Raw genomic sequence first — 27,800 nt, 5'->3', positions numbered from 1 at the left:
TGAATTCAACAACTGTTGCCTGATCTGAGCGCTCACTGTGTGAATGCCAGCGAGCCGGCGAAGCAGTGAGGGTGTGAGTGTGTGTGTATGTGTGTGTGTGTGTGTGAGTGACACAGAGAGGCAGCTAGTGTAGGAAGATCCATCCCGGTCTGCTCCTCAGCCTCTCTCTCTCTCTCTGCTCGGACTATACCACTAACACAGGATTCACCCTTTGGACTATTCCGATGCTTCCTCCTCCTCCTCCTCCTCCTCCTCTTCCTCTTGCAGTTAAAGGGAACACCTGTGTGTGTTTCGTGCTGTGTGTGTGAGACGGCGGACTTAGCCCTGGTGTGCGGGGCGAGCGGATGACTTCAGCGAGGGAGGGCTTGGCTGGCGGACAGAAGGAGACTGCTGATCATGGACTCCCCCCACTAGTGAACGGGGTAAGACTGCATTCAGCCTGCTGAGAATGTGGGGCAGAGAGGAGGGTGGGGTGGGGTTGGGGGGGTGGTGGTGGTGGTGGGGGTGATGGGGGGGAACAAGATAATTTGACAGAATGAGAACAAAACACAGAAAGAAGGTAGAGACAAGGGTTTCATGAATGATCACCAGGATGATGGGAGTTGATATTTTTTGGGGAACACCAAGGGGGGGGGGGGGGGGGGGGGGGGGGGGGCTCTTCCATTGTCCCCACAGTTTGTTTGGATGTGAGTGCTGCTGGAAGCCCACCCTCACCCCGCCTCGCTGCTCGCCTGTCTGTCTCGCTCAGCTGTTGGTGTCTGTGCCATCCCTCTGCCTCCCAGCGTCCCTCCCGGTCGCCCCTCTCTGCTGCGGTCCAGCATCCCTCTGACGGTAATGGGATTAATTGGAAACAGGGGTGGCAGGAAGGGGAGAGCAGTGACAGAAAGAGGAAGTGATCGAACGAAATGTGAAGGGAGCAGGACAGATATAGCACGTCCACGTGTGGCTGGATCCACATTTATATAGTTTAGAGAAATACATGTGAGAGCGTTTTTATTCCAGTTTGGCTGAAGGGAAAGATTTTTAGAAAAAGATATAAATTAAAAAAGTTGGACAGTTTAATTTGGAGCTGTTTTAAAGTTGTTTTATAATTTTATGGACATGAAATAATGTCATGATGAAACACAATGGTCTCTATACCAGTAACTCCACAGCATTCTGCCACAACTGCTTGATGTCTCAACATTGAATTTCAAGATCCTATCCTGTGAGTGACAGTAAACATTTCAAGTACTGTTAAACATTTCAGTATTTCATGAATTTCCTCAGGTATTACCACTGTTGATATATATTTGATCGCATTGTAAGGTAATTATAAGCAATAGAAGTTTGCGATTCAGCTGGCGACTCCTCTGCGATGTGTTCTTGACATTACACGGGCTGAATTTGTCCTGTGCATCACTCTTTAAATAGAAAGGTGAGTTAAGTCTCATTTGCATCGTCAGTCGAAACATGTGACGTCAGGCTGTAGTGGTTTTGAATACTCCAGGACTTTGACTGAACATTACGTAATGAGATTTACTCTCCTTCAGCTGCACAGGACAGTCACTCTTCATTGTCCCCACCACTAAAACACTCCCCAGAGACTGCACCACGTAAAATCATTTCCCCCCGGCCGACATCGACTTTGACATTATTATTTTCGCAGTCCTCTGTTTTCGTTTCTTCAGATGAGTCTGTAATTGAACCCAGTGTCTTTGCCAGTGCACAGTGTGTTCACCAGGACTAGAATAACTAGATTAACGTGCGGTGCCGAGCTGTACTGGATGAATGGAGGCTAATCTGCAGCAGTCACAACAGTCACTCCTTTTCTCGCTGTTTCTTTTATTCATTCAGACGTTGACGATACCGAGAGAAAAGATACAGACAAAGCAAACAGTTTCTACCTTGATGCAGATGTACTTTTATTGTTTCAGAGGAAGCGTTCCCCAGTTCTCAAAACAAGCGTTGGCCTTGGCTAGATTTGAAAAAAGGAAGCAAACTTAAGTAGATTTCTTGGTTTCGTTGTACTTTTCTCTGATAGTTATTTTACTGTATTCATTTGATTGAGACAGTTTGCATGCAGCAGCTGACAGGACACAGGCTCTTGACCACCTGCTGAGTGCCTGCCAGAGAAATGCCCCCGATTCAACGGTCGCTCCTGAGTGGGCCGACAAGCAGCTGCTCGCAACGCACTTTGTTTAAGAGGATCTCTGTTGTTTCGTGTCCAGGACTCCCGACGACACAGAAAACACAACACGCCTCAGCCGTGAAGTGGCTTTAGAGCCCAACGTGATGCATCTCCTGCTTTTTTGTTCTTCAGCAATGAAGTGGAAACATGAAGTAGAACAAATGCTCAATCATTTGATTGTAAATCTGGTAGTTTGATATCCTTTCATTGCCCCGCCCTCCAATAAAAACACAAGTCAGGTCTTAAAATCAGCCTTCAGACTAATCAACTGTACAACTATTTTTAAACTATAAGTTATGATAATTACTGTTTACTGTTGGAACTGTAGTTACCTGTCCTGTTTCAGCTGTCATCCTCTCTTTAAGCTTCAGATTAAGTCTTGACAGTGAGGCTTGAATCTCTGGGAACTGCATTGTTAATACATTTTCGTTTTAGGAAACTACCTGTTCAGAGGAAGTTTTGAAAATCGTCACACACAGGGGAATGTCTGAAAGGCTGAAACACTGCAGTTTGCATGTCAGGCCACTTGTTGGCGTGATGTTTTCCACACAGTGTAAACATTCAAACTCCTTCAAGCCGTCTTTCTGTCTCATGCAGGGACACTCAGCACCTGCTGTATTTAAAAAAACACAGTGGGTCTCTGTCCGGTGGGGTAAATGTACACTTTGTCAGAGAATCACTGTTAAATTCAAAGAGTTTTCCATTGTTGTCGATTGTCGCTTGTGCAGCACTTCCTCAAACCGCCAGAAAAGTGGTTTTGACACATTTTGAAAGCGTTGTCATCCAGAAACATTTTTCCAAAAGAGCTGTTTTAAGAGACGTCCAACACGGTTGTTGTGTAAACAGTTTCTTTTTTTGTTTTGTTTTTTTCATCAGACTTTTAAACAAAGCACTCCTGACTTTGACTTGACCCAGTTCTGTGTTTTCATGATAAACAGGACATCGCTGTCACCAAACACTGGAGGGTTCAGAGCAGTTGAAACGCCAAGTGGATATTTGCATATGCACACACACACACACACACACACACACACACACACACACACACACACACACACACACACACCTGTGTGTCAGCTTTTTGTAAACTTCAACATGAGAGTTTTACTGTTTAGATTTATTGTTGAGATAAACATCAAGACTGTTTCTGTAAATAGCTGGAAAACATGTTGATGTAGAGATAAGAAAGTGTTTGGAATGACTTTAAGCCATTTTTGTGGCGCCATCACTCATCATTGGGATCTGTTCACACGCAGGTAGCGTGTTGCGGTTACGTGTTGTACAACAGCGGCTGTCAAATAGTATCTCCGTGACCTCGCTACTGAACTCATGTGCTGTTTTATAGTCAACAATCAAGGTCATTGTTGATTTAACACACAACACGGGAAGAAACGTTAATCACTTTGAATCATGGGCTGTTTTTCAAGTTCCTCTCGTTTAACAGGCCTGTATTAAATACACACCCAAGACTTTGTGGGGCAGTTCGGAATGACACACTAACTCCGTGACGACCTTCATTTTTATTTTTTATGATCCGCTACCGTTAACTGTCAGACGGACGAGTCTGACACACAGTTTTATCTCTGGGGATTGAATCTAAGCAGCTTTTTTCCAGAAAATACCTGAACACTGTCCCCTGTGTTCCCGCACAGTCCCACCCTGCGTTGTCCTTTGTCCATTCCCGCATTCTTGGTAATCCAAGTACCTGCCGATTCCCCTCCAACCAAAGTGTTTGTGTTTGAAACTCAATGTGCTTTTCTGTGAGTACCTTGTGTATCCGGCTCTCCCCAGTTGTTGCTTTTTTTTTTTTTTTTTTATCCCGCTCGCAGTTTCCATCCAGAGATGAATGAGCAGTAAAATAGAGGCTTTAAAGCAGTTCTCAGTGTGAAGAAGTCTCCTGGGGGGTTTGTACAGTATTTCAATGTGATGATTACGTGAGTCGTGTTTGCTGAAACCTAACTTTCGTACAGTGGTGACTTAACAAAACGGCGGCGAAATCGGAGTCATCGATTCCCTTTTGTGCAGTGTGTGAGGCTGTGCGTCACCCAGGAGGTTATTGCTCACATTTAGCACCGAATGACGCCGACAAACAAGCAGGAACATGCATGTGAACACAAGCGGTGGATGTCCTCTGTCTCAACAGTGTTTGCAGGTGTGACAGTGGAAGTTACTCAACAATCGCATGAACACAGGATCGTAAAATGAGACAAAGAAAAGCTGCAACTGTCAAGACATATCTGGTGTGGGATAAGATCTGAGTATGATTATCACTTCAATTAGTGATTGCTCACTTGACAAATCAAAAAGCAGATCATTTCAAAGAGTCAAAATGCTGAATATGAAAACGGAGGTTAAACCGTTTGCTTTTTTCAGTGAATATATTTGTAGTGGCAGCAGCCGAGGAGCTCACAGTGGAAAGTGAGAGAGGTCAGAATAAATAGAGACACAGAGAAAAGAAACCTCTGCAGAGAAGCGCCTCTTATCTCAGTCGCTCAGTCTGACAAAGCGGAAAGACTCCGCCGCCCTTCTTTCTCCTGCTCTCCATCCTCCATCGCTCTCCTTTTCAGTCTGCCTCTCGCTCTCCCGCTCATCCTGCCGTCCTTTTAGCTGCTGACTCACACTGAATCAAAGCTTCATCGGCGTGGATTGATCCAGTCTGTGGCGGTGAGAGCGTCCGCCCGTTCAGCCCCGCTCTACATCGCTGTAGTGCTCCTCTCCGTCTTCTGTGGAGCACAGAGACAGAAAAAAACAGCCATCAAACATCCAAATATGCAACAGGAACAACCTCATTTGAAGCTCCGAAAGCTGTTTGATTCCTTTAGTCTGGCTTTGCTCGTATGACGGAAAAATATTCTTTGAATATGTTCAAAGGGCAGTCCTCAGAAGATCTTGCTTAAAGTCTTAAAGTTTAATTCTTTAAGAAAATAGATAAAGCCTGCTTTAACTGGGATGGCATGGTGGTGCAGTGGGTCGTCCTGTTGCCTCACAGCAAGGAAGCCTGGGTTTGAATTTAATCCGAGAATCGATCAAGTGTTAAGTGATAAAGTGCTTTTGACTTATGACTTGAACATTATTTTAATGTCTAATTGTCAATTAGATTTCATTTAGATGTGTTTTGGCTCCTTTTGTGAAGAGTTCTGGCAACATTTTGTTATTTTGTTTGTAATTTTTCTTTATAAACCTGAAAATCTGAGGCTTAAATTGTTTAATCCAGAATGAAGACATGAGCCTTCAGCACTCTATTCTGAGCAGAACCAATTCCTACGAACAGTAATGCCTGCAGCAACCTTTGGTAATGTTTGGCAATGTGTTTGTGTTTCTGTTGAATGAGGAACTGATGTTCACTGACATGGTGTGAGTCGGTTTTCCCGTTTGAGCTACAGCTGCAAATACATGTGATGGAAGCTCGACCAGGAAATAGGGAAAATAAAGACACATCTACTTCTCAAACTTTTTATTTATAGTCTTATTATGTTAAAATGTCAAGTTTCTGTTTAGAAACATCGTTTTGGACAGATTTAGATTTGTAACTTGTTGCCAGCTTGCCCACTATCATTGACTCTCTGTCCATCAGTTTGTGCTGCTGCTAACAAGACGATCCGACCAATTACTCTCTTCTTCTCACGTCTCGAATACCGGCAAAGAAAACTGTGGTGACATAACAGGACAATCAGTCCAACATTCAGTGACGACAGAAGTTATCTTGGATCATTTCCCTGATAGATCTGGGCTTCAGGCGACAGAGACCTCAGTGATGAACTCTGACTGAATTCTCAGTGCTGGACCGGCTCCCAGCTCCTCTGCTCTTTGGACCGGCTCCTCAGGTGATTTGAGAGCAGATGTGTGCTGCAGCGGTCAGAAAGCAGAAAGCCACGCCCGTTGTTCATCACGACCTGAACACTCCTTTTGCTGTCGTCATGTGACACAATAAGAGCACTCCTCCTTAGTTACTGCACTCGCTTCTTTTCAAAATAAAAGAAGCTCACTCCTGACCAACTTTATCATAATCGCCTTGTTATCGGTTCCTTTTCCACAGCTTCATGCAGCCTTTTACACACTTCAAACTCCAACTGCAAAGTTTTAAAAAACAGAAAACACAGAGGTGGTTTATGTAGCTCACTATGATCCACATCAGCCCGTGTCACGATGAAATGGTGACTTTAAAGAAGGCAGGTGAAGCCATGAACACTGATCACACAGTCATTAAACGCCGTGCACCCAGCAGGCCGTGCACGTGCAGCATGTCCACTTCTTGACCCACAGATGCTGCACAGAGGAACGACCATGAGCAGCATCGTGAACTATAACTCTGTACACTTTGGAGTTTTCCTCTCTGCAGTGTCACATGTGGAGAAAGTCTTTTTGTTTTTCTAAGGTCTAAACTTGAATATTTATGTTTTGAGATCACGCAGTACTTTTTTTTTTTTTAACTAATTTACAGCTTACTTCCACTGACTATAAACACACTGAATTTCCTTTTTTACGTCTCTGCATTGCAGAATTGATGTTAAAGTCCAGATATTTCTTTACTGGATAGCTGTTAGTATACACTAGAAAATCTGTACTTCTGTAGTTTTTGTTTGTTTGTTTTTTAACAGTCTTTTTAAAAGCGGAGATTAAATATAATTTTTTTTTTATGCCAGTCTCTTATGTTGTCATTTTTAAAAGAGAACATTGATTGATTCATCTGTTTGGCCTTCTCATATGATTCTTCTGAAGCTTTGACCGAACCAGTCTGTTTGAGAATGACATACAATCATCTGTCATTTTGATATAATCATTCATCAGTATCTTCATTTGTTGAATATTGTGATTAATGTTCTGCAGTTCTTTAGTTGCTCTTTGCATCACTCACTTTCTATGAATAATTGAGAATTCAGCTGCTCTTTCTCAGAATATCTTTAATTTCACGCCCCCCCTTTGATGTTTGTGTCCATTGAAGTTTCACATTTTGTATTTGGTTGGATTAATTTTTCAGAGTATTGGTAACATGAAAAGAAATAATTGCATATGATTATGAATGGACTGCAAACATCCTCAGTCTCACTCTCCCTGTGCACGTTTCTCTTTTTCTTGTGTTGCCATTTCTTCCAGCTCCTACTTAAACACAAAGACACTCATTTTCTTATTACTGTTTGTTCATTGCCTCCCTGGCAACTAATTACAGTATTCCTCCATGCATGTGTTTGTGTGTGTTTTAATTACTCTCAGCGTTGCACAACAACCAAAGCATCAAACTTTAATGACTCAACACTGAGTTTCAGCATTGAGTTTCAGCATTATGTCATGACGGAGTAATGAAGTCTTTTTTTTTTTATGTCTGAAATCTAATAACCTCAGTTTAAAGTCTTTGAGCCTGAATTATTTCACCATGTCTTAAAAGCCTGAAAGCAAAACGCGTGTGTGTTGCATAGTTGTCTAATGCCTTTTTTGTCTTTGACCAGTTCTCTAATTATCGGCCTCTCAGCCTCGCCGACACAAAAGTAGGAAGTACTCTCTGCTCTTCACGGAGTATCTCCTCACTACTTCTATCGCAGCAGCAGTAAATAATGCATGTTTCACCTCTCACTCTTTCCTGTCGGCTTGACTTCTCCCAATAATGTCCTTACATGCAAAACTAGTCATGCTGCACAGCCGTTTCTTTGACCGTTTTCACCAATATGCACTGAAATCTGTTGTCTTAGAAGTAGAGTCCAAACAAGGTGTAATAGGATGCGTTTGTAACGACCACAGTAAGTACTGAGGATGTGTTTTGAGCATCCTCGGCTTAAATTCACCTGCTGTGCAGACGGAGGATCAAATGGACAAAGGAGGATAAAATGAAGAGAATTGTCTTAGAAATGAGACAGATGTTCCTTTTGTCTTTATATCCTTTTCTGTCTCTGACACCGGCCTCGCTTGGGAGAGCGATCGGATGTCTGCATTTTAACTGGGTCAGAGCCTGCAGCAACAGTCTCACAGATGAGGAAACCTCCTTCCTTTCGGCTTCAAACTTAGATGTGAAGATATGTGTTGCTTACACCCTGCACGGACTGATGCTATAAGGTGCAATCTGTATTTAAGTCCTACATTTTGAAAATAGATATAATACATGAGTTATTTTGAAAAATGTTCCTATTTCGGATTTTTCTCCTATGTTTGACTCCGTCTGTCATCATGCATTCAACAGGAGATCAAAGCGTCGCCTTTATTAAATGAATTTACAATTTAACTTCATAATTATTTAATTAAGAGAGCTAGTATGTTTCAGCCAAACTCCCTCGCCCGAAGTCATCTTCGTAAAAACTCTCCTTTGGCCGGAGGGAGCGTGGAGGCATGCCAGGCTTCAGGAAGCGCCGCTGCAGTTTGTGTGACAGCTGGTCTCGGCGTCCCAAGCTAAAAGCCGATGGCAATTTGGATGCTGTCTGATAGGCCAGCTGTGCTTGTGCTTTGGGGAATCGAGCAAACTCAAAACACTTTAAAGACTCAATGTTTTGGCAGTCAAAGCCTTGAGGCGATTCCAGAGAGAAAAACCGTACTGTAAATGCACGCGCGCACGGCGTCTCCTGCCATCGTAACTCTATTTTGTGTCATCGCAGCAGTGCAGGGTGCTTTAGAGGCTTGTAGAGAAACAGAAACGCTTCTGGTTGAAACACACACTCTCTACATGAGGCTGCTGTCCTTCGGTGTCTTTGAAACAACAGCTTCACACTGAAGCAAAGCAACAACGCTTATTCTACTGAACAGAATAAATTTAATAGAATTTTGATTATGAATCAAATTTACCCATCAGCGTTTTGCATCCATTAGTGTGGAAAACTTATGAAAAACAAGCTGTTGCAGCAAAATAATTGTTTTTCTTGTTGATAAATACAGTTAAGAAAAAAAGTTCCTCTAAATGTCATTGTTGCATCAAACGACCCACTTCTTTGCACGAGGAAAGTATTTTGATCTCTTATCTGTTTTCTGTATTTTTATGTAAGACGGTTTGAAAAATACATTTAAAAAAAAAAAAAATCCTGCACTTGTCTCTTCACAGCAGGTGTCAAGCCGCCCACTGTGTTCGCTTGTTCAGTATTTTGAATTGTTTTGCTGGGGTCTAGAGGGGGGCTGCCTATTTCCTCGCCACACAGTGTGTTTCTTTCTCTGCTGCAGGGAAGGAATGCTAAAGAGACCTTTATCCTTTGTTTTATTCTCTGTGACTAAGCCTCGGATGCCATGATGGGTTTTTTGTGGAGGTACAGAGCCTGGGCTTGTCTGTCACTTAGGGTGTGTGTCGCTGATTGTGTTTGACCCGGACATAATATATAAAAAAATGACACATTTTTGCATTGGAAAGAAATATGAGCACACTGAAGACGTGAATGCAGATGAACTGCTTTTCAAAGGAACTGTGCAGTTATGCATTGTATCTTTTCGATGGAATTTAGAGGTTAATGAAGTGACCTTGAAGCTGGAAGTTGTCTAGTTTGAATCCCACTACTGACGGATCACCACTGAGAGTCCCTGAGCAAGGCGCTTCGCCCCCGGCTGGTGGGGCTGAGGTTGTGTTAGGACGAGCATTTGGCATGAAACCAACGACAAATCAAACATTCAGATCACATGATCCACAGTGACGACCCTGGAAGGGAGCAGTCCAAACGCACAAACTAAAGTATGTGTATGTCAGCGGTGTTTTGAAGGGGAAAGTCTCGGTTTAGTGTGGTGAGAAACACTGCCAGTCTAGAATAACGCTTGTTTCCTTTTTTTTTCTGACTCCCAATCTTCCTGATAATCACTGCACCACTGATTCCCTTTCCTCTTTTTCTCTAATTGCCTTTGATTTTCTTTTTTTCATGCCCTTTTTCTTCCAACAACTCCACTTTCTCCTTGCTCTGTAGCTCCACTCTTTCTTTCTTATCCTTTGGCCTTTTCACCTGCTGTCCCTCCTTCATCACTCTGTGTGTTTCAGCTGTTCGCTCACGCTGAGCTTTGTCTTTGTTCTCTGTAGCATTAGAGCAGATTTGAGCTATTTTTAACGAGTGAAACAAGATGGAGTGGGACCCGTGACCTCTGACCCCTCACCTCTCTAGCCTTCCAGACCCCCTCCCCCTGTGAATGGGGCATTATTCCCACAGTGAAGGCATTTTGAGTGCGAAAATTAGCCTATAATGTGTGTTTTTTCCAATAATCCAAACCTGATTGATTTGATTGTATTAGACTTTAAAATGTATTAAAACAATCAAGTGATTGTGGTTTACTTTTCTTTTTTTTGTGTGTTTTCATGAATAATATTGAACACATTCCAAGTGTTCGTTGTGGAAGAAGACCACCATCTTGAACTCTTTATTAGTATTTCTGTTGATATGGATCCGTGGCTGATTTGTTTCTGTCTCTACCTCTGATTGTTCCTGCAGGGTGGTGCGGAGGCGTCGGTCTATCCGGCCATCATGTGCACACGGGCCGACTCTGACCCCGTCCCCGAGTCTCAGCTGTTCCCTGGAGAGGCGGAGGAGCCCGAGGAGGAGGCGCTGGACGAGGGCAGGGAGCGGGAATCGGACCGAGACAGCGCCGTAGAGAGCACGCAGGAGTCGGACGGATCGGACGGACTCAACAGACTCGAGGACAAGGAGGACGCGCTGGGGGACCTGTTCTTCCCCGGGGAGAAGTGAGAACTTCGGATTCCTCCACTCCCCCTGTCTCAGAAGTGAACTCCAGGAGTCCTTCATCAGATATCTTGTCTCATTCACATTTTAATCATCTCCTCGTCCATTTTCTCTGCTTCTTTTGTAGCAGCCTGATCCATTGTGACAAAATGTCTGTTTAAAGATAAGAAAGTGGGGAAAGAAACAGAAACTGTGTGAAATGGAGACGACTCCTTCAGCGTATAGACCCGGTCTCTCCGTCTTCCTCCTCAGGTGCGGACAGACCAGCGTCTCTGTGACTTCCGACTTGTCGACGCGTTCGTCGGCCTCTCTGAACGAGGAGCAGTTTGAGGACTACGGCGAGGGGGAGGAGCCAGACTACGCTCCCAGCAGCCCCTGTCTGGACGACGAGACCCGGACCAACGGCTACTCCGACCTGGGATCGTCCGTTCCCTCAAGGTGAGGCGGAAAACCCAAACACAAAGATGAGAGGATATTAGTACTGATGTCCAGAGAAAACACACACATGCACAGGTGGTCACTACACCACCGTTCTTTTTATAGCTCCAGCCAACACACCCACTTCTATTGCTGGGCTGACTAATTGAGCATTTATGTACTTATGACATTACATTGCAGTATTTTCTTTCTTTGGCTGAGAAAAGAAGTCATCTGGTTAAATGCGTTTGCGTGTTTGAAGTTCTCGTTGAGTCATGTAATTGCTTTTCATCCCAGGGACAAAAAGTTTAAGTTCCCACGCAGATCTGCAAAGCACTAACTACCAAGTATCGTGTTGCAGCGTGGAACGTAACTTTACATTTCACTTTTACTGATTCCCAAAGGTAAAAATCGTGATGAGGCAAAATGTCAAAATGTCAAACACGGACCAGTCTCTGTACTTTCACCTCTATTAGGATTGTATGGATTTGAGTCTCTGTTAACTCCAGCATCACTACCCGACCTGATATTATTGTATCTCAGCTATAGAAATGGAGCTTAGGGATTTTTTTTTTTTTTTTTTTTTTTTTTTTGCCCTGAAGGCCACATTAATATTCATCAAAGGCCCGTCTTTAATGGGATTATGTTTCCCAACTGATAGACTGGCAATAAAGCTCTATGCTGCTTTCACGCATACCAAGCAGACAAAACTCACCAAAATGGAGTTAGCATGGAGATTTAAATTCAAAATGAGGCCCAGATTTACAGGAGGTCTTAGGCCACTCAGCATGAAAAAGGAGCTTAAATAAGTATAATATGAAGTGGGTTTAAGTTCACCTTTAGATAGTCACCAAATTTCAAAAAAATATTCTGAATATTTCGCTGCAATAGGTTTTTATAGATTTGGTGTAAGAGATAAAAGTTAGCTTTTTACTTTCTCTGTTGCAAAGTGATAACATTCCTGGATGCTTTGTCCCTTTTTCTTTGGATTTGGAGATAATGTCACAGTTTTGTCCTTCTGATTTTACCCCCGAACCGCACAAACACAGTAACTACACACTACTACACACTACTATGCCTTTGTAGATTTGGAAAAAAAGTTCTTCTATTAGCTGGTGAGCCTCACAAAGCATAGATTTCAATTTTCATGCATAGAACATGTAAATTCCATAGAGAAAGGCCCCCCTACCCCCATACCTGACCCGCTCCAGGGATAGTCCGGCAGTGAGGGGACGGGACTCACTCACTGCGTTTCTTTGTGTGTTTACAGTGCGGGCCAGACTCCTCGGAAGGTTCGTCACCATTACTCGGGTGAACTGATGGACGTCTACTGTTCCCACTGCAGCAAGAAGGTCAACCTGCTGAATGACCTGGACGCTCGCCTCAAAAACCTCAAGGCAAACAGGTCGGATGCCGAACACGCACACACGGTGCAGGGAAACACTGCGTGCAGAGGATGTAGCTACAGGTTGTAAAGTGTATTAATCCACCTGAACTGAGATGGGTTCTTTTGCTTGTGATGAACGACAGAATTTTGTCACTGAGGCATTTTAAGTGCCGGTTCTCTTCCGTCATGCATGAGAAGACACGTTATCCTACATGCACGCCCATAAATGCTGATTAATGATTACGTAATGCGGTCGCTCCCACGCTCACCTCATTAGGTATTGTAATAGAGGAGCTATTATTGGACACGTAATCTGAGGTGACCATTCAAAGCCTCCTGGAAACATGAGCGCTCTCTCATATACATGCAGTCACAACGCAGGAGCTCTGAACATGGAGGAAACATGGTTCTGTTCAGACCTGCTTTCCCTCAACGAATAATGAAGAGAGGAAAGGAGTTAGAAAGAGGAAAGCGCATGAATGAGATGGAAATGGAAACCTGTTGATTAGAGCGATTATGCTGAACAGGATGTGGGTGCAGATTGAAACTGATGGAGGTGGGAATGGAATGATGAAGAACTGTAGGCAGACGATTAATATTTAAAGGAACATCTAAGGCAGCTCATGTAATTGAATCCCATTAACACACAAACGCATTAACAATAGTTTTCTCTTCTGTAATTTTAAAATGTGAGAATGATTCCGGTGGGGTTTTGCTTCTGTGCGGAACAAAATATTCAAACATTCAAAACACCCACAAATAGTTCTTTTTTATATATATATATTTATTAAAGGTCTGTTTGAACTCACTGTGAACACTTTTATTATATATATTTAAGCTGAAGTGTTTTTATGCTCCACATATACAGCACTCAGTTTCAACCATGGTTTTGTGGAAGCGCTTTATAGATAAATATAATATGGTATTAAACTGCATATTCAACATATGTTATTAACTAAAACAGAACAGCAGCATCACCGGTTTTGTGTTTTACGGTGTGAGAATGAAGAATTTGTATTCAGCCTGGGTTATAAAACCTGTAAATCTTATACACTGATTTAGAAACCTCCAAGATTTAGGAAACCATCATTAATTATGCAATTTTTGAGTACCTGAATATGTTGCTAAAGCAGAATAAATCTGGGTACCGCAGTTTTCATAGTCTGAACCAATCAAAGTCTAGAAAAGTCCAGAGCTGGCCACATTACACTGTTCTGTTGCATAACTCTTTAACCTCGAGCTCTTGTCTTCTGTGAGGATCTGATGTTGACAGTAGTTTTACGTCAACATCAGCTGTCATGTATGTGACCCCGCGGTACGTCGGCTCCGTTCTGTTGATCCGATGTGAAATCCATTACAGAAACTCTCATCAGGCTGAAAGTCTTTGGGCTTTTTGTCGCCCTCGTTTCACTCCGAGTTCACTGAACTCGGAGTGAAATTTTAATAACATTGACGGTGTCCTCCACAGTCTTCCTCTCTCTCTTTTCCTCACATGCTATCTGTCAAAATAGACAAAATCGTGATTGCTATCCACAGTTATTTCTGAGCTCAGTCTAGACATGTCTATTTCGACTCACCACTGTCCTTTCTCTCTTTTTGCAGCCCCAACAGGAAGATCTCCAGCACTGCCTTTGGGAGGTAGGCCATTCACCAGCATGTGTGTACCTTAGTGTGTGTGTGTTTCTGTAAAAGGAAAGGTCAGCCTCTTGTACTGTCTGTATTTAGGCATTAAACAACCCGCACCGCACGTGTTTGTTCTCTTTGTTGATATAGGAACACATGCAGAGCCAGATTAGTGGCGACTGCTCCCTTATCTGTTATTGTCTCTCCAACATCCAGTTAATTACTGACTAGTTATTCCAATTAAACAGGAGGCGTGTGGATGAACTGACCTGCCTTCAGGCTTGTTGGTTAAAAAAAAAAGAAAAACGTCCCCTTTGAGCTGAGAAAGTGAGTTAAGACATCAGCTTTTTTTTAAGCATCGGCCACGTTTTTCCACTGTGAGACCCGCCGACCGACGCGGGGCGACGTGTTCCAGTAACCGGGCTTTCGTGATGTTTGCATTCTCAGAAACGTAGCTGTCGTGACAGGGTGAAAATGGCCTGTCAGACCTGATCTATGTTTTCAATATAGGGTTTGGCTCACCCTCCCTGTTCTTTGTGCCGTCGTCTTTGTCTGGTTTGATTACCTCTTCCACGTTATTGCTCTCTTTTACGACTTTTCGGTTATATTTCCTGACTTCCTCTCCATCGGTGTAAAAGAGGAGGGGGGGGGGGGGGGGCAGCCAAAGTCACATCATAGCATGAGTGTCCTCACTGAGCCCAGCCAGATACACACACACCTGTGTGGGTGTATGCAGAGCTGATGTAACAAAGTGTGCTAATTTTATTTCTGTCTGCAGCAGCTTTCTCTGCCGTTCTGCACATCAGATTTTTCTGCCTCACAGCAGCATTCGTCGCAGAACCCACAGTTTCCCACTCGCTCTCACAGGAACACACATCCGAACATACAGTTGCTCGTCTCGATACGTTCCCGGCAGTTTCCTTATGTGCGTCTGTCTGTTTCTCTGTGCAGGCAACTGCTTCATAACAGCAACTTGAGCAGCAGTAATGGCAGTACGGAGGACCTCTTCCGTGACAGCATCGACTCGTGCGACATCGACATCAACGAGAAGGTACGAACGCCTCTGCTCCCGTGTGAGTCTGTGTGCATTCGGTGGATTTATTTTTTTTTTCTCCAATCACACGCTCAATTCAAGCAGCAGCAGCTCTCGTGTAATGTGAACTTGTGAATGATTAACTGAGTCTCACCTTCGTTTTCTTTCTGTGCACACATTGTATCAGTGAAATCCCTAAGTGAAGAAGTGTCCCTGGTGGAGGTGCAGCCTCAGTTCAGAATGCAAACATCTATGATGAACTCAGGATCGCGAGATTTATTCATTCAAGCAATGTCTGAGTTTCACAAGTAGCACTCGAGATGTACAGAATCAACTCATAAGTCTTTGACTCAATATATATTATATGAAAAACTACAGCTTATGTGAAATTTCCGTGATGTTTTCTATTTTCTACATATTTTATGTTCTTAAAGAAGTCACTACCATAACTTTCCCTGTCTTCTAACTTTAACTTGTTGATGTTGCAGCTGTAAATTCAGATTGTTGATAATTCAGTGATGTTTTTCAGGTGAGCTCACTTGAGAAGAAGGTGGCAGAACTTGAAAATGAGATTTTGATGAACAGCGACCTCAAGTCCAAGCTGAAGCAGGAGAACACACAACTGGTGCACAGGTAGGGTTCAAAACGAGATGAAGCAACTTCAGCTGCGGTGAAATGAGTGATTATACATTACAGACATGCGCTTCAGACCCAACAGATGCAACTTAATAACACATGAAGAAATGTTCTGTTACTCAAGAGTCATGCTCAACTTTTTCCTCATCGAGTATCAAGAGTTATTTTCTGTTCTTCAGGGTTCATGAGTTGGAAGAGCAGCTGAAAGACCAAGAGACCCGATCAGAGCAGAACCTGCAGGAGGGTTTAAGACGACACCGGGAGTCGTACAGCAAGATGGAGAGAGACAAGAACACACAGATTGAGCTGCTGACTAACAGGTGAGAAACACAATTAGCCAAGCATGCCGACCTACACGTCCGTGAGGTGTTACCGCCGTCGATCAGGTTCTCATGGTATATGCACGGTGTGTGTTAAGCTGAGGTGTGTGAAGACTGGATCTTGGTATCTATATATGTAGACACTGTGTGAGGCAGAAGGCGCCACACTAATATGCTGGATTTTGTCTTTCAGAGTGAGGCTGCTTGAGGAGGAAAACTATGAGATGTCCCTGAACATGTGTCGACTCAAGTCACAGACAGAGAAACTGGATGAGGTGCGCCATATTCACTCTTTTTCTGTTTATTTGTTGTTGTTATTTTTATTCTTTGAGGTTTATCACACCATTAGCTATTTCTATTTCTCTTTCTAACATGCATGGTTTAGTTATTTCCACATCCACAGATGTCAGCACAGTTCTCCTGTCAAGAATAAAAGTTTCTTTAGTCTTTAAATCGTAGCTAAAGTCATCGCAGCACTTGTGATTTTGACGCCACGAAGAGGAGATCACACCTCTATTGAAAGCTGCGCTCACGTAAATGACGCCAAATGTGTCAGAAATATATAAAGGTTACTCCGTTTGTGCGTTGGTTCATCCTCAGGAGAAGCAAAGGATGACAGACAAACTGGAAGACACGAGTCTGCGTCTGAAGGACGAGATGGACCTCTACAGGAAAATGATGGACAAACTGAAACAGAACCGGCAGCAGTTCCAGAAAGAGAAGGAAGCCATGCAAGAGGTGGGAGCGACTGCTTTATGTAATCCAACACACACATAAACGCACAGCCGAGTTTATTCAACTGCTGATTCCCTGCACTCTTGTCAGTCGCCCCTTGCACCGCTGTTATTTCGGCTCACACATACACACACACACACCTCCAGTAATCCGCTTCTGCATGACGCAACGTTGTTACACTGTTGCTCTGCTGTCTCTCAGCTGATAGAGGATCTGCGTCGAGAGCTGGAGCACCTGCAGCTCTTCAAGCTGGAGGCGGAGAAGCCGGGCCGGGGCCGCAGCTCTTCCTCCGGACTGATGGACTTCACCAGCAGGACCAGGGAAGTGGAGCTGGAGCACGAGGTCAAGAGGCTCAAGCAGGTACGGGCGAAACACTGTCTTCATGTTAGTACTGCAGTTCACAAGAACGCCTCTTTGTTCAGTACGTTGGTGCAAAAACAAAAAAGTAAACATGAAATTATTATAATCGAAGTTAATCGAGACGCTGATGAACTTCCTGCATTTCCGTGTTGCTGTTAAAAGACACAAAGGTGTGACTGTATGAGGAGGTGTGAAACGCTCTGAAGTGTGAACAGTCTGAATTAGAGTGGCAGCTTCTACTGCGTTTAATTTTCTAACATGCTACTCAGTGAATTATGTCTCTCCTTGGTATTTTTATACATTTCATTAAAAGATACATTCAGCCATTTTTAAATTTGTCTTACAAATGCTTGTGATCAGAACTTTATGTGTATAGTTTTCTGTTCATTTTATACTCTCTCTTTTCTGCTCTTTCAGAATTGTAATTTCAAAATAAATCATTTCAGTTCTTTGCTGCTTTATTGTTGCAAAGATAAGCAAAGTCACAGTACAAAAACTTATTTCTTCCATTTTTTTTCATTTCCCAGAGGGCTTAGGGGGAACACATCTGTCAGTTTTCTGATGCAAACTCTGCATAACATTTTATACTAAGAAACTGAAAAATGTGTACACTTCAATGAACTGTGCTCATTTAATAATTCATACATGACCATGGAATGCACTTATGTATGGAGTATATATTGCAACAGATTGCGTTTATGCATATGATATGATTATGCACGTTAAGTGACGTTATAGTGTTGGTTTCATACTCTGCACGGTCTTGTTTTAAAGCAGGGCGGACATGAATTACTAATGTTTTGACAGGAAGTGGAGCATGTAGCGGAGCACAATGCAGCTTTATCAAAGAGTAGGAGGACTCCAGCTGCTGAGTGCACGTGTTTTTATTCCCCCCTTTAAGTATCTGCCTGCTGCAGTTTTAGGGTCAAATGTTGCTACGCTGCAAAGTGGACAGACTCGATGCAAAGTAAACATCAGAGATGGACACGGTAGATGTTTGAAGTGTTTTTCAGATGTTCTCTGATATGATGGTTAAAGGCAGAGGAGACATTGATCCTTGTGTTTGAGTCTTTCAAGTGAAATATGTCAATAAAAATACTAAAGATAGAAAAGACCTGGAGGCAATTTTAAAGGGATATACTGCCAGCCAGTCAGTCAATACTGCTGGTTCACACTGTATACATTCATTATCAGCGATTTGACATGACAAGGTTTCTGTGCTGCTGTAGCCACGAGCCAGACTCAAACCTAAACACAGTTCAGGAAAAACAACAGTTTTTGTGTTTGTTTTTTTTTACCATCATTTCACATTCTGAACAATAGATATTAGTTATATGTGATTGCCAAAAAGAGCTTTAGTTTGAGAGTGGCTCCCCTCTGGTGATGCAGAGGACGGATGGAGTCTCTCTCTGTTATGCCTGCCTGTGCACCTCTGTAAATGTCTGTGTGTGTGTGTGTGTGTGTCCAGCGATTTGTGTCCCAGGACTTTCTTCCCCCCGAATTCCAGCACCTGGTTTTGTCTGGGGCTCGGCTCCGTCCCACTCTGATGGTAAAATAACTTCTGCGACCTTCGACCTCCCGATTAACCACTAATCACGTCGGAGTAGAGAGACCTTGCCCGGGCTGAGATGGGGTCAGCTGTGCAGTCCCCTCCGTGGTGAAGGGCAAGCTGACCTCCTGTCGGCAGCTTAATCACGGAGCTTTTATAACACACCAGACCGAGCAGGGGAGCAGTTTGTTCTGTAACACGCATAACCCCACGTCACGTCTTGTAGGTGTTGCCACAATAGATGTGTTCTGCTGCGGTTGGTGCTGAATGAGAGGCAGAGCACCACGTCTGGGTTGAGTGGAGGCTTTAGTAGTGTCCACTTGAAACAAACTGCTGGTGTTGATGTGGCTGAGTGGTCAGAGTCCCTCGCCTCTTCTCTCCCTCCTCAACCTCCGGCTGTGACGCTGTATTTCAGGAGAACCAGAAGCTGAGGGAGCAGAACGAAGAGCTGAACGGTCAGATCCTCAGCCTCAGCTTATACGAAGCCAAGAATCTGTTTGCCACCCAAACCAAGGCCCAGTCGCTCGCTGCCGAGATAGACAACGCCTCCAGAGACCAGGTCAGTCTAACGTCACCAGTGTGTTGTCAAACGGCAGTTCAGCTACATTTCTGACAGTAAACAATCACATCTGTGAGCGTGTTTCATACAACTTTTTATTCCCATTTGCTTTTGACTTACTGCCTAATTTATTCTATCAAAACCCGTGACTTGAGCCCCTTGTTTGATGTTTTTGCTGTGAAAGAATAATGATGTAGAATAAATAATGGTTTTATAAACATTGAGAACAATAGCAATTATTGTTCATAACTTCCCAGAGAACCATCACATAATAGTTGCATTGATTCTTTCAGCCTCGAGGGTAAACCACAGAGCTGCACTTGTTAAACTTTCTGAATAATCAGACTCCACCTGCATTATATCTCAGGGAGAAACTCTGAATCCACTGATGTTAATGTTGCACACGCTGTAGAGAAACAGAGAAATGAAGTTGGGTTTTATTTCCCCCCCAGCTGATGGAAGCCCTGAAGGAGCAGGAGGAAATCAACCTGCGTCTGCGGCAGTACATGGACAAAATCATCCTGTCGATCCTGGACCACAACCCCTCCATTCTGGAGATCAAGAACTAGCAGTGACTCCGCTGGGATGAGAACCGTTCCTGATCTCGGGGGAGTGAGGCTCACTCCAGTCCGAGTTGGGAGCTTGTGGGAAGAGACTGAGCCAGTGGAATATAAGCAGACTCGCATCGCCCCCTGCTGTTTGGATCAGGCAAAAACTTCCTATCCAGCTTTGAACTTTGAATTTTCTTCTCAGTTGGTGACTGCTGGGTGATTATTCTACTGTGACTCTTTGTCACAGTTCTTCATCTCATGTGCTAAACGTGGGGAGCTCATCCCAGTGGAATTCTTCGCCCAAAAAGGCTTTGAGGATCAACGCCGTCCCTCGACGTAGAACACTGGACATAATGTAACTGGAACAGCGTAACAGACGTATACTACTGAATCCTAATGTACATTGAAATGCTTGTTGTGGTTTCGGGATACACGCTTTAGGGTCAGTAGCTACACCTGCGTGAGACAGACATGACGGCAGGACAGTCTGCTGCTGCCCGACTTGTAAACTGCCCCCGTGACGTGGGTGTCGTCTGAAAGCGTCGGGGTGAAATGTCTGGATGAGCAAGTGCTTTAAGAAGATTGAGGAACGAGGCAGAGGTGGTTGGAGAAAGAAGAGTGCCTAGATTCTAAGTTCACACGAGTGACTTAAGGAGGAGAGTTGTGACGTTACGTGATGCACCATGTATGAGAGCAAAAGAGGCTTTTTGTGAAGTCAGTGAAGGTATGTTGAAGGTGAACGGTTTTGGGGGTTTTTTTTTCGTTCTTTTCTTGAGAACATGTCTTCCAGGAAACCTTGCCACAGCGCTCGCAATGTCAATCAGTCGGACAGTGAAGACGCTTCACTGAGAAGTGGCCCTTAGTCGGTTCAGATGTGTAGCAGTGTCGCTGTATTTGGCACGTCGGCTGCAAACCCAGGAGTGTCTTGAAACTTGTAATTTCCCGTGGCTGCTACCCGCAAGCAAAGCTTGAGCTTGAATAAATTCTCTGTTGCTAGCAATAGACGTAAAAGACGTTGCACAGAAGTATGACGATAGAATGAGGTGAATGTAGGCGACCATTCAGTGAAGTTACTGTAGAGCGACTGGTTCACTGAGTCGTCTGAAACACTGGACACGAGCATCCACAGGTGACTGTTTCTGGTACAATAGACTTGATTAGCGAACTCGTCGACATATACAGGTTGCAGATTGTAGTTCAAACCCCGATGGCTCTCTGAAACTCTCTAATACTGTAAATACCATGAATGTACAACTTGATATTTTGCTTTATGTGGCTAAAAGATTTGAATTCAAATCTTTGTAATTGCTTAAAGCATGTTGTGACACATGTGCGCAGTATTCAGTGCTGTAATGAGGAGAGCATTGTGTCCAGAGGGTACAATTACAATCTGCTGTATTATGTAATAAGTCTAAACTTGAGTTTTGCTTCCTTGCACATAAAAAAATTGTTTTGTTTTCTTTTGCATGGTTCACATTTTCTTCTGTCTGTGCCTTTTTAAGGACAGTTTTCAAGAGGATGTTGCTATAGATTTACAATGTTTTTGAGGGTACGTTCAATGTCTGCGTTTGACATATTTTCTTGACTTGTAAATGTTGTAATTATATAGTGAAAATTTGTATTCATGTGCCACTCACCACTCTTTTTCAGATTGATACTAAGAACTATTTTATAAAGTTTTATCAAGAACAAACCTGTGGTTGTTTAGGTGTCTTGTTGGCAATAGAGCACAATACTTTGTAAGGTACACAAGTCAGATCTTTTTGTTTTTTGGCAATATTTTATTAGTTGTGAAAATCATTGGATTTTTTTTATTTGCTTCAGATTGATTTCTTTGTGGACGTACACGGTCTTCCTCACGGTGAGCTTCATGGGCAATATTAACTGATTAACAATTTGAGCTTGTGTTGTATTTTGCTTTTTCTCCATACAGCTCTTCATACGCTCATGGATTTATTTTTCAATTTGGAAAACGGCAACAACAACAAAAAAAAATCACAAAACAAGTTGTGTCTTCTCACTTCTAAATTTTTAATTCTTCAGGCTATCTAGTCAGATGTAGTCAACTAAAATGGCAATAAAAAAAATAGCTCTGGCAGTGAAGTTGGCTCATGAAATTTCTGCCAGATTCATTCATGTTAAGTCTTCTCTTTTGTAGAAGGCCTTTTGAAATGTTCAGTAATCCACACTGTTTCTCCACTTTAAGCTGCTGACATCTCAGCCTCCATACTGTGTGACTTTCTTTGCTGTAAATAAAATATTTTTGCTTATCCATAGCAAAAAGTCATTTTCAGACTCCTGGTTGAATCATTGATCAATACTGCCGTACACATACCCTCACATTACTGTGCGTTACTTTGTTCCAGTGAACTGAAGAGCATTTGCAAGATTCACGACACCCGTCCTCTGCTGGATTATCCATTGGGCGTATTGGGAGAGTGCCTGCGATACCAAATGTACCATGCGCAAATTAATATATGATTATTATTCACTGATGCCTGTATAATATTGAACAGGCATGATTTCCCTTGCATCACCTCCCTCCCTGGACACTTTAATTTTTTATTATGAATTCTCCAGTTCATCTAAATATCCTCCAGTAGTAGCTTAAAGAAATCCATAATAAAGCAGGACTGGGAAACTGCGTGTTCCTTTTCTCTTTTTCCTTTCTTTCCACGCTCCATGTTTTACAAAGAGTAAGACTGGGTGAAGCACTGAGCTTGGTGCCAGGGCCCAGAGCAATGTCAGTTCAGCTGAAACTCTGAAAACACTCTGTGGAAGCAAATAAAGAAGCAGGATTGATTGTAGATTAATACAACTTACTGCGTTGCTAAGGTATGCTGTTCTAAACATTATCACATCAGTAGAAGTGGTATCTTGAATCTTCTAGAATTTATTAATAATAACTAGTTTTGCTTTGCTCTGATGATGACAAAGCTGTAGATAATAAGGTTGAGTGGAAGACTGCATGGTGGCTCAGTGGATCATGTGCTCGCCTTAATTGAAAGTCCTGTGGAGTTTGCATGTTCCTCCCACTGTCCAAAAACATACTTGTGGGGTTAATTGGTGACCCTAAATTGTCCCTACAGGTGTGTGTGGGTGTCTGTCTCTGTGTGTTTGTCCTGTTATGGACTGACTGGCATCCTGTCCAGGGTGTTTCCTGCCTTGCCCATTGGCCCAGGATCAAGCAGCATGGGAGATGGGTGAATGTTACCACAGTGGTTGTTTATTGTTCACCAGCAGATGGTTTCATTTCAGCTTCCTGGAAGATTTGAAGTAATATTTTTTAGACTTCTCAATAACTAAAGCTTTTTTTTCCCTGAAACTCTTTAGTTATATTTTATTTATATTTTTATAATCTTTTAAACGGTAGCGTTACTGTACAACAGGCGGAAGAAAAGTAGTTCCTAAAAACCATGAGATCACCCCACGCCGCCCTTTTTCTAGTCTAATGAGGATTTTCAGTAAAAGAAGAAAACACTAGTTGAATCAGATAGTTGAGTGCATTCACAAATATTTTCAAACACAATATTCGATCACGAGATTGACACATCTGTATCGTTAATCAGTTTTTTTTTATCAGTCCGCGCACATCTGACGATCATTTCCTGCGACACCAGGTGGACATGCGGGAGAAGACCGCTGCGCAGGTAAAAAGTTCATCAAACCGAGTCCTTTCCTAAACCGATTCATGGTTTTAAGATAATTCTAAAGCTCGATTAAGTGTTTCCACTCGAGTGTCAGCGATGTCTTGTCTTTGATTTGCTGTTGGTGACTTGAAACGATGTCAGAGAGCGCTAATGCTAATGGAGGTAGCATGGAGGCTAACCGACCAGCTCCTGCCCGGAAGTAACGTTCTAACATATTCAGATAAATGAATAAATTCAAGATTTCCTTATTGATTTGTAAAATACACCCCCCTCTGCAAACACAGCCGGGCCTTCTCATTGAGCAGAAATTGATGACTTTTCCTGAAGTGATCTAAAATACATACATATAAACCCTTAGACATACATTTCAATATCCTGAATACATTTCTGGTTAGAAATTTGGTGGAAATACTTGTGACAACAGAATTTTAGGCCAAAATTGACCTAGATCCCACTATGAAGGTGCAGAGCATGAACAGCATGTGAGGGTTAAGGATTTTGAAACAGTGAATTAAAGCTGATGCTGCATTTTGATCTGAGTTTATAGTACATCTAAGAAGTCAGTGGCTGTGTAGCTGTGCATATTTGCAGCTTGAAGACACTTTCTAACAATATTACTGAGAATTGGTTGTTTTTTTTTTTGTATGGGTTTCAGATGTTTTTGGCAATGAGATTTAATGACAGAAAGCTGAGTGTGATTGTGTGTCCAGTCAGTTGCTTGCTTGCATTTTCAGTGTGTCTGCTGTTGCTTTGCATGGCATGGAAACCAACATTCATTTTCAGTTTTTCTCCTTCTGTCAGTATTTTGTCTAAATCAAATCACTGTATTGAAATAGCTGGTTTGTTTTGTTTGGACTAAAAAATTAGCAGCAGTTTTTCATTGAGTTAAAGAACCTCTCAACACTAGTGTTTAGTCTGGGGTTCAGATGTTGGTTGTATTTTAACTGACTGCATATTCATGTCAAACGTCAAATACTATATGAGCTCTTCCAGAATTGGGGAACAGTTTACATCTATTTAAAAAAAAATCTTGTAAAATGCCAGATTCTTGTAATCTCTAAATCTGAATTTCCTCCAACAGTTCACTGCAAGGGACGGGATGCCGGACACTCATATGATCTTTTGGGGAGGGAGAAAAGGGAAGTGTGAAGCCCACGGCCTGCTCCCCGACGCCGGCCTGGTTGTCCCTGGCGGCTTCTCGGCCGCCGCTGGTCGGAAAGGCGGCCGGCGCGGCAGCAGGCGGCCGTGCTTGGTCAACGGTGACGTCAGCCATCGGGATGAAGGCCGGCCGAGGAAAGCAGCTCCCTCAAAAGAAGCCAAGCTCACCCCGGCGGTCACCGATGGCCCGGCTGCCGACGCCGTGGCCGGCGGCGGCGCTGCTCATCCGGGTGGCGTCTCGGTCAGTTCGGACACAAAGCCGGACGCCGGCGCCCTGTCCTGTAGTCATGGCGACAAGCTGCCAGATCCAAACACACGGACAGCGAGGAAGAACCAGTGGTGGAGGAAAAAATCCAGAGCCAAAAGGAGGTGTGTCACTTTGATTATGAGTCTCATCATTAGACAGTCCCCACAGTCGTCTCTCTGCTGTTTGGGTTTTGTGACGATTCAATAATACAGTTAGAAGTTATTTTAGATGTTTTTTTCTGTTGCTTCTCCTGTTGTCTCCCACCTGGACCAGGCACCTGTTGCACTGGGGAGACACTCTGCTGGTGGAACACTTGAGCTGACTTGAGCTTTTTCACAGGGCCGCCGCCGCTTATGTAGACGCCTGTAAACCAGCGAAAGAGGTGGAGGAGGAGGACTGGGAAAAGGAGATCGAAGAGCTCACGATCACTGACTGGGAAGCGATGCGTATCGGGCTCAACTCCTCCGGTAAAAACACAACGGTTGCTCCCATCGTGTAGTCCGATACACTCACCAGCCAGGCAGAGGCGAATGGAACCAGTCGATGGATGCTACACGATCATTTACTTTGGGTTCAGACTGCGTTCCTGACAGGTCTGTCCCGGGTTTCAGGTCCAGGTGGGCTGAACGATTCGCCGCCTCATCAGCAGGACGCTGGCTTCCTGCCGGCGTCGGCTCTTTACAAGCCAGACGCTCACCACCCCCGCAGCATCCTGTGGTTCCACTGCAGCCAGGCCGCTGTCCGCGGCCAGTTTGACGATGCTCCGTAAGCCAGTCGTATAACTAAGAAGCGATCATTAATTTTGTACCTGTATTACCGAATGAGAACATCAGTTTACTTAGCATTAGATTTATTCCAAATCAATATTTAGAAAAGTTAAGCTATCCTAATGAACAGATTTTTTTTTCTAGATTGTAAGATAGCAGTTTTTTTTTTTAAGTTTTGATTTTATTTGCTACTTTTAATTTAGATTTTTAAAGAAGCAAAAGTATGCGTTAACTTGTGGTCTTAAGGAATGGTTTTAGTTGCACCTCTGCCATCAGTGCTGTTGCTCAATAGATTTGCACATTTCTTCTCTTATTTCCATTTTTCTTCTGAAACACTCGTATTAGGGTTCATGTCTTCAAAAAGGTCTGTTTTTCATCAGCTGGACTTAGTTATCAATTTTATTCTATAAGCTCCAAACATTCACAACAATTCCATGAAGCGGCTCCTCCTGTTTGTGACTTCTGGCTTGGATAGGCTTTATTCATGTGACAAACATTCACATTGTAATCTGCCTAATCCTCAAATCATTTCCTTTTTTCAAGTCCGCATTAAATCAGATTTTCTACCTGATCCAGCATGTTTCCATCTCTTCATCTCAAATCAAAATCAACTCTTTCCTCGAAGTAGATCTTCTCAGAATTTGGTTTTCTGTCCTTTAATCATGATTCAGGAGCTGTTTGAAGTGATGACATGTTTCGGCCACTAGATGGCGGAGTCGGTGAAGGGTTTTCCTCTTCCCTCAGTTATTTCTACACACCTTTGGGAGTTCAATGGGTTCATTCCCAAGGACTGGAGAGACACAGGCACTCACTCGCAGCACAGCACAACCCTGCTTCCCTCTGCTGCTTGATCCAGAATATATCCAAACAGAGTCTGCAGCAAACTCAGTCGCTCTCACATTCATCACGCATTTCTACATGATCTTCTCAGGCTTCTTATCACTCATGGATTTAGGTCATAATTTGTCAAAATGTGTAGTTGCAGGCTTTGAGTCGGTGTTGTTGAATTTCAAGTAGCTCCAGGTTGCTCAGGTATGAAAGAGTGACTGCAACGTAGAAATCAATCATTGTCAAAGCGCCAAAGACGCTTCTGATGTTCCCCAGCTTTCTGCCGAATTCCACAGCTGGTGGTTTGAGGTAAATATAACTGGAGGAGTGGTGACGATGGGGGAAGAGGACAGCACCCCGCACTCTAAATGCGCCGACGATTCGCGGTGTTGAAACGGCGTTCGTTTGTGCATTTCCCCACGTGCATCTTGGGGGAATTTGGCTGTACCTTCAGTCGGAGGCGGGCAGCTTAGATTTTAATGCAAGGTCAAATATCCCCTGGTAACGTTGGAGCAAACAGAGGTGCCCTCCTTCGTCATTGTGAGGAGGCTGTCTTCTGAATGCACAACCTGCGCAGGGCGGCTCTCCTCCTGACCGACGCATGCCTCCAGCTCAACCACCCTCCAACGGGATAAGTGCTGTATATAGAAACTGGACGGATGGATGAATCTGTGACTGTCAGCCTAAATCTGTGTTTGTCTCAATCTGCTTAAAGCATTACTTTCCAGGAAACTGACCCGTACCGAGTGTCAGTGTTAATTTACTCCACCGATGATCATTCTTTACAGACTTGGCCGCTCTGGCAGCGCAAATGCTCCGCAAGCCGAATTCACATATGCTATTTGTTTGATCATGGGCAGTTTAATAAATATTTATGAATGCGAGCAGCACTCTGCTGCATTCAGGAAAAATCCAAGAAACCCAAAAAATGCAGAATCAACACAGAAGCATTTTATTGCCTGTGTGATTTTTTTTTTCTTTCTTTCTTTTTCTTTTCTTTCCTCTGCGACAAACTGTTTCACAGTCGCTGTTATTTTCTGTCCGGACTGGTTCCTCTGAAACTAATTGTTCTCTAAATTCACTGAAAATATTTACAGTGGACTCAGTCCAGTGTCATCAGTCTAACAGAGCTGATCTGGATTTCATGCTGCTCACATTTTGATTTGGGGAATCTGCTTCACATTCA

General features: G+C 43.3%; 2 protein-coding genes across 3 annotated transcripts; both read left to right on the top strand.

Annotated features, from left to right (window-relative positions):
• The first annotated feature begins 28 nt into the window (after nucleotides 1-28).
• rab11fip4b (RAB11 family interacting protein 4 (class II) b) lies at nucleotides 29-22,132 on the top strand. 2 transcript variants are annotated; one of them, XM_030093811.1, is made up of 14 exons: nucleotides 29-422; nucleotides 10,546-10,796; nucleotides 11,047-11,232; nucleotides 12,482-12,616; nucleotides 14,201-14,236; nucleotides 15,173-15,272; nucleotides 15,784-15,887; nucleotides 16,070-16,210; nucleotides 16,404-16,485; nucleotides 16,811-16,948; nucleotides 17,147-17,305; nucleotides 18,774-18,854; nucleotides 19,270-19,413; nucleotides 19,866-22,132. In XM_030093811.1, exons 1-14 carry the CDS (start codon nucleotides 345-347, stop codon nucleotides 19,980-19,982), a joined length of 1,752 nt encoding a protein of 583 aa, XP_029949671.1. In that variant the 5' UTR covers nucleotides 29-344; the 3' UTR covers nucleotides 19,983-22,132. The 2 variants fall into 2 exon arrangements, with proteins under 2 accessions (XP_029949671.1, XP_029949672.1); XM_030093812.1 differs by lacking the exon at nucleotides 18,774-18,854 and having other exon boundaries at nucleotides 30-422.
• Nucleotides 22,133-23,473: 1,341 nt separating this feature from the next.
• On the top strand, nucleotides 23,474-26,357 carry LOC115390111 (uncharacterized). The gene is made up of 4 exons (XM_030093813.1): nucleotides 23,474-23,614; nucleotides 24,696-25,141; nucleotides 25,359-25,486; nucleotides 25,631-26,357. Exons 1-4 carry the CDS (start codon nucleotides 23,591-23,593, stop codon nucleotides 25,786-25,788), a joined length of 756 nt encoding a protein of 251 aa, XP_029949673.1. The 5' UTR covers nucleotides 23,474-23,590; the 3' UTR covers nucleotides 25,789-26,357.
• The last annotated feature ends 1,443 nt before the right edge of the window (nucleotides 26,358-27,800 follow it).

This window comes from Salarias fasciatus, chromosome 6 (assembly GCF_902148845.1).
Source record: "Salarias fasciatus chromosome 6, fSalaFa1.1, whole genome shotgun sequence".
Taxonomy (NCBI): Eukaryota; Metazoa; Chordata; class Actinopteri; order Blenniiformes; family Blenniidae; genus Salarias; species Salarias fasciatus.
This window is presented reverse-complemented; position numbering and strand designations above follow the sequence as displayed.